At 52.5% G+C, this 6,772-nt stretch overlaps 1 protein-coding gene across 4 annotated transcripts in view; it reads right to left on the bottom strand.

The window, feature by feature from the left end:
- Window positions 1–6,772, bottom strand: part of Rassf2 (Ras association domain family member 2) — a 35,672-nt gene that overhangs the window by 4,571 nt on the left and 24,329 nt on the right. For all 4 annotated transcript variants that reach the window (XM_055608480.1, XM_055608416.1, XM_055608563.1 and 1 more), the window contains exons 5-10: window positions 6,089–6,177; window positions 5,102–5,262; window positions 3,890–3,991; window positions 2,416–2,467; window positions 1,788–1,909; window positions 220–317 (exon numbers count right to left, since the gene is read on the bottom strand). In XM_055608480.1, the coding sequence (XP_055464455.1) occupies window positions 220–317; window positions 1,788–1,909; window positions 2,416–2,467; window positions 3,890–3,991; window positions 5,102–5,262; window positions 6,089–6,177 (624 nt within the window). The remainder of the gene's footprint in view (window positions 1–219; window positions 318–1,787; window positions 1,910–2,415; window positions 2,468–3,889; window positions 3,992–5,101; window positions 5,263–6,088; window positions 6,178–6,772) is intronic.

Below are 6,772 nucleotides of genomic sequence, written 5' to 3'. Positions count from 1 at the left end.
CCAGCTTGTGCCCCAGCCTGCGCCCCAGCCTTCACCCCAGCCTGCATCCAGCCCCCCCCCCCGCCCCCCCCCCAGCCTCCACCCCAGACTGCACCCCAGCCTCTGCCTCAGCCTGCACCCCAGCCTTCATCCCAGCCTCCACCCCAGCCTGCACCCCAGCCTGTACCCCAACCTCCACCCCAGCCTTCGCCCCAGCCTGCACCCAGACACTGTGCTTACTTGCGCATTAGCTTCTCCACCTCGCGGTCCTCTTCTTCCTGGAGTTTCTGAATGAAGCTCTTCAGGACTGGCATCTCGAACTTTATGTACTGGGCCACCTGGGGAGGGCGAGCACACCCCGCTGTTATAACATCTCTCTGCTACCACTCTCCTCCAGGCACAAAGCCGGCAGAAATCTATGCTCCCACTAACCCAGGATCCCTCAAAGACTCAGTCAGGTCTCATTCCACCCGGGTTGGTCAAGCGTGCACGGAGAGGCCTGCGTTTGCACGACCCCACCTTGTGACTTTCCAGTTTTTCATTTCGCTATTGTGAGCCACAGCTCTGGCGACTTCAAACGGAAAAGCACTTTCCTTCCACATATTCAGAGACAGAGCTCTGAGGCCGGGAGTGTAGCTGGGGTGTAGGGGTGCTCTAGGTTCCCCCCTGGGGCTGGGAGGGTGGAGGTGGGCTGCCTCTGCCTTTCATCCCCAGAGCTGCAACAACACAAAGACCGAAAAAATGGCCTTAGTAAACTCCCTTGTTCTTCCCAGGGGGGTATGAAGAGTCATCAGAACCCACACTCCCTTCTCTGGTCTCTGGGCATCCAATAGGAACTTGCTTGGAGGAAGTGACTGGCTCAGGGGGCTGAGGAGGCGGAACCCTGACCTACTCTCGGCCCTCCTCCTGCCCATGTCAGCTTCACTGGCTGTCTTGTGTGCGTTTCCACGGGTTGGATTAGTCTCTTCTTTAAAAAAAGTTCACAGACCTACATGTGTGCAATGTGTGTGTGCATGTGTGGGATTACAGGTGCTCAAGTAAATGGCCTGCACGCTGTGGCGTGCAGGTCAGAGGAAAGCCTTACCTTTGACCTTGCTGGAGACGCAGTCTTTCTGTGCACCTGACAGGGTAGGTGGCCTGAGAGTCTCCTGCCTCCACCTCCCATCTTATTACAGAAATTTAAATTACAGACATATGCTACACCTCAGTATATATGGGTCCTAGGGATTCGAACTCAGGTCCTCATGTGTGTGTACCTCCTTACCCATTGGGCCATCTCCCCAGCCTCTGTACTAGGTTCTTATGCTCCAACCACCTGCCCAGCAAGCCACTGCTCTTCAGCCTGGTCTATAAGATACAAACCCACCCAGAGCCCAGCACAGAGTTGCTGCTACCTTCTAGCAGAACCAGAAGAAAAACCATGAATGTTATAAGGCACTTGGATTTGGAGGTGTGCGTTACTGTGCCAACTAACATCGGAGGAAAGAAATTCCTTGCTGAGCTCTCGGTGTTGCAAGCGTGCTTTCCAAATCCTCAGAGCCCCCCAGCACTCTGGGGTGGTTCCAAAAATTCATTCCTCTAATAATCCCCACACGGCCCGCCTTCAACAGAAGCTGATATTAAAGAATGGTAGCCACAGAGGACAGTGTTATGGTCAAAACCTCATGCTGTAACCCAGTAAGTCTCCTCCCACCCCACCCCCCGGCCCACCCCCACCACTGAGGACAGACCAGCCAGCAAAGGGGCTGACATCACAGGTGACTCCTCCTCTCACTGATGAGCACAGTCCACCCAGCAAAGGGACTCACATCATAGGTGACCTCCTCCACCTGGTCCTTCTCCATCAAGAAGACCTTGGAGATCTGCTCACATGGACCCTGGAGGATGCGGGCAATCAGCGGGTAGTCCGAGTTCTTCAGCTTCTGCTTTTCTGAAAGCAACACAACCGGGGTAGCCTGAGCTCAGCCTAAGACCTTTCTCCCTGTGAGTGGTGGGCAACTCAGGGGTCCAAATGGGCCAGATACCTCAGGAGACACAGCTGCACAAGTCAGACTGTGTTAGGACAAACTGTTCCATGTCTTTCATTAAAAGTACCCCTCACCACCACCCCCCCCCACACACACACAGACACTTTCATGCCTCAGACCCTCTGGAAGATGCCACTCGGGAGGAATCAGGCATCTGCCTCTGGAGAAAATCCAGCTCATTTTTTTTAATAGGCAGTTAAGTTTGGGGACCTAGTGTTTTGCCCACATGGCATTCCCTTGGGGCACCTTCCTGAAAGCCCACCAGGCTTGGGGACAGACAACATTTGGAACTTTAGGAAATCTCAACAACAGAATAGAAGGATTTGTTGCTGCTGCTGCTGTTGTTTTCTTAACTTGCTATTTTGAGTTCATTGAAGGATTTCAAGTGTACTGTGCCCTTCGGACTCACCACCACTGGTATGGACCACGTAGAGAGCAAACTCCTCTGCCGAATTCTCGATCTGAATCAGGAGCAAAAGAAACTCAGTGAAACATCCCAGCCTTGAGCCATTCCCTCTACCGCCACTCTGCGAAGCCAGGCCCCAGGCTTCTGCAAAGCAAGGGCCTTGTATTTACAACCAAGGAGGACACGTCACAGGCAGGGAACTGTCAGTCATGCTAGGTGCAGCCAAGCAGCTTTCACCCGCAATGTTCAGAAGATGTAGTTCAGGTTTCAGAGATTTTTAGGTTTTTGAATTTCGGCAGAAGCTTCGCCAGCTTCGCCTCCTTTCAACAAAACCTGAGACCTGAGATGATGTTGTGTCATTGCTCAAGTCTAACATACACCAAATGTAAGGCCCACACACTTAACGTGTGCTCACGTATCCCATGCATAACACACACACACACACACACACACTACATAGCACATTCGGTAACACGTGGGCGCCGTCCTCCTTCTACAAATAAGGAAGCTGGAGCCCAGAGAGGTTAAGACAACTTGTCCCACTCAGCGCTCCGGCAGGTGGTGCATGGGGACTAAAACTCAGAGCCTAGGCTTCACTGGCTTTCACGAAAAATAAGATATAATAATAAATAAATAAATAAATAAATAAACAAACAAATAAATAAATAAATAAATATAAAAATAAATAAGGCAGTAAGATGGCTAAGTGGGCAAGGGTGCTTGTTACGTAAGCCTGACGACCTGAGCTTGATCCCTGGAACCTGTACAAAGGTGGGAACTCCGCAGAGTTGACCCCTGACTTGCACACATGCACCTCAATACACACATCATGGGCGCACGCATACACAAACAATAAATAAAAACTTAAAACACAGGAATATAAGGGCTGAGGGTGTTGTTTGTCAGTGTGAAGAGTTGGATTTGAGTTCTAGCACCACACACACACACACAAAAAAACCATATAGATAAATAAAATAAACCATATAGATGAATATAAAGTATAGATAAATAAAACTGGGGGGGGCGGCGCACTGTAGGCTAATGTCTACAGTCCCAGCCAGTCAGGAGGTTGAGAGCATAGGATCACTTGAGCCCAGAAGTTTGAAGCCAATCTGGGCAACACAGTGAGAGTTCATCTCAAAAAAAAAAAAGTGAATAAATAACACTTGGTGGGTTTTTGTTTTGGGTTTTTCTGTTTTCTTTTTCAAGACAGGGTTTCTCTGTGTAGCCTTGGCTGTCCTGGAACTTGCTCTGTAGACCAGGCTGGCCTTGAACTCACAGAGATCCACCTGCCTCTGCCTCCCTGAGTGCTGGGATCACAGGCAGGCACCACCATGTTAATCGAGGTGGGAAGATCTGCTCCCTGTGGGTGGCACCATCCCCTAGACAGTGGGTCATGGGTTGTAGAAGAGAAGGGAAATGGCAGCCCCCACCCCCACCCTGCCTACGCTGCTGTGAGCCAATGGAGAGAACTTGCCTTAAACTTGTTGAGGAGCAGCTTCAGGACCTGTGGGGTGGTCATGGTGCTGTTGATGCGGACGTTGGTGACAGAACCGTAGGCTGGCGTGAACACTGAAGTCTGTCAACAGAGGGGTGCGGCTTAGGGGCGGAGTGGGGACAAGGGCCAATGATCTGAACCCAGTGGGTAAGGGGCACAGTGACAACAGCACTCCAGATGTGCTCGAGGAAAGGCCCCTGACGCTCTGGCCAGCCTCAGGCTTGACTGTAGACCAAGCGGTCCTCAGGGTTTGGCCAGCTCAGACTCTGCACCGCCAGGAATTTTGGGTCTGAGCCCCAAAGAGCAGGATTAGAGTGGAGATGAGAACAGATAAACAAAACAGTCATAAAAACCCTTCCCTTGAGAGACCAGCCTCCCACAATACATTCATGCAGGAGGGTGGTCTCCGGCCACCTGCCCCACATGCACTTGCTTCTGGTGGGGCTGAAGCAGCAGGAAGAAAGGAAGAGTTAACTAGTTTGGGGTTCCCCAGGTGGCAGTGTGCTGAGCTGAGACCTGCAGCTTTGCTCAAAAATAGTCATCAGTGCGGGTCAGACGGCAGAAAGAAAGGAGTAAATCGCCGTGGTCCATTTTCAGGGGTGCGGTCGCAGCTTGTCGGAGGATCGCAGAGAAGTGGGAGGTAGCGGCACGGAGCCTTTGACCCCTGCAGCTGGCAGCCCCTGCTTGCTTAACTGGACGCTTGAAGCACCACAGGCAGTCTGCCCCATGACTGAGCCCATGGATCGAAAAGGAGGGAAATCCAAGCCCCAGGACAGAAATTAGAAAAGTACTTGTACTTTCTTGTAGTGGGACTGAGTCCGGGTACTCTTATTATGAAGTGAGGATCGCTGCTTCTGCCAGTCAGGAGGAAAGCACAGGGTGAGGTCAGAGGTAGGAGCAGGAATTAACTACACAGATTGACCTGCTGAGGCAAGGGGCGGGTTCCTGGTGCTTTGAAGGTTAAATCTGATTCATCCAGGCTACTGGAATCTCCCCCAACTAGTGGGGACTATTCCTCACCTGAAGCCCGGTATCTCTCAAGGCAGCAAAGCTGCTCTGCCACTCACCACGCTCAAGCTGAACCAACATGCCTGGCTTCCCAGCTGCGCCCAGAGGGACCGCACAGCACTGAAGCCGCAGCCACCAGGACGTGGTGACATCCCCGGAGGTTTTTCCTCCAGGAGCCCGTACCTTGTGGTTGTAGAAATGGCCATTGATAGAGAAACGATGGCGCCTGATCTTCCGCTGGTCACTGGATGTCCTCACATTGCCACGGCGACGCACCCCAACATCACTGCGTGTGCGCATCAGCTGTGGGGTGTCCTCTTGCACGGGCTTCAGGCCCCTGGAGTCTGGGAGGAAAGGGAGAAACGAGCTTTGTTGCCTGAGCCTGGTTCCCCTTGAGGCCGACGCTATGACACGCACTGTCTCTCTAGAAACACACTTTATAAAAATGATTTTCTGCATAATTCACTGAGGAGTAACAATGCATAGGTTGCTAGTACAGGCCGCAGAGCCGGCTCCTCGGGCTCGGATCCCAGCTCTATCCCCACCGTGTTTCCCTGGCCTCCTGGTCTTCTGAAGGGGTGACAGGCGCCTTGCAGGGTCATAGTGAGCAGTTAAGTAAGTTAACACACATGAGGAGCGCAGCTCCTGGCTCAGGCTAGGCAAGACCTCAGGGCTGCAAACAAGCTGCCACAGGGCACCGCATGGACAGACCTCGAGGTCTTTCCCTGAGTTGGAATTGGCCAGTCAAAATGTGTACTTTTGTGAGTCAAATCAGGTGAGGTGCTCGGCACAGACAAAGCCACAGAGATAGGAAGTCAAACAGTGGCTGCTGTGGGTGAGGGGACTCTGGAAATAGAGCCGCTGCCAAAAGCTGCCACTTGTGTGGAGGGAGGACCAGAAGGAGCTGGCTGACTCCAGGTGGTGGCTTCGGGCCATCTGCTTGGGTTTGTGTGAATTTGCATGCATTTGCTTGTTTCATCACAAAGGATGTTGCAGCTTGCTTCGAGGGAGGGAAACTGAAGGGGAGGAGGTGGGAGATTTTAAATCCTTTCCTTTTGACGTCTTAAAAAGATACTGGGATTTTATATTTATACCAGAAGTCACAGGCTAAAGCACAGCAGTTGTGACCCCGCTGGCCGCTAGCAGGAGGTGCCTCTGCCGCTCACATACCTGTTGGGCTGAGTGTCTCGCTGCTTCCAGCTGGCGTATCCACTTCTGAAATCTGCACGGTGGGCATGGAGAGGGGCTTCAGGGTGGTGCTGGGGGTGGCAAACAAACAGGACAGGCTTGTTAAGATCCCGAGAGGGCAGGTCCCAATCTATGGCCCCCTTCCTGCGATGGAGCTTTTACATACGCCATACAGAAGAGCACTAGCACACATCAGGCAAGCAAGAGGCAGGCAATCTAAGCTGAGCATCCAGGAGGCTGGTCCAGATCCTAGTCCACGTGTCAGATGGAGTGGGGAGCTCAGGAGAAAGATATTCTGCCCCCACCTCTGCACAAGAACCTAATTCATCAGACCCAGGAGGGAGAAACCAGAAGCAAGCCTGTGTGTGGTCTACAGAGTCTCAAAGCACATGTCGGGGTCTTATGATTCATTTTCTTGGGACACAGTTCCAGGCTGGGTTTCTTTCTGTTAGAGGACTATCTCAGAAACCGTCTCTGGCATCTACCACTCAGGAGTGATGAATGCTCTCCGGGTTGCAAGCTGGAGAAAGGACCGCCACAGGTCAGCTGAGCTGAGACTTGGGTTTGCTGTGGTGAAGGAGAAAACTTTGTCAAGGCCCCAAAGAGCAATGGAGGCAGCTCAGAAAAACACATCCAAAACCAGCGGGGGGGGGGGGGGGGGGGGGG

This window comes from Psammomys obesus, unplaced genomic scaffold (genome assembly GCF_907164565.1).
Source record: "Psammomys obesus unplaced genomic scaffold, mPsaObe1.curated_primary_1811, whole genome shotgun sequence".
Lineage (NCBI taxonomy): Eukaryota > Metazoa > Chordata > Mammalia > Rodentia > Muridae > Psammomys > Psammomys obesus.
Note: the sequence above shows the minus strand (reverse complement) of the source record. Positions and strands in the feature narration are given on the sequence as shown.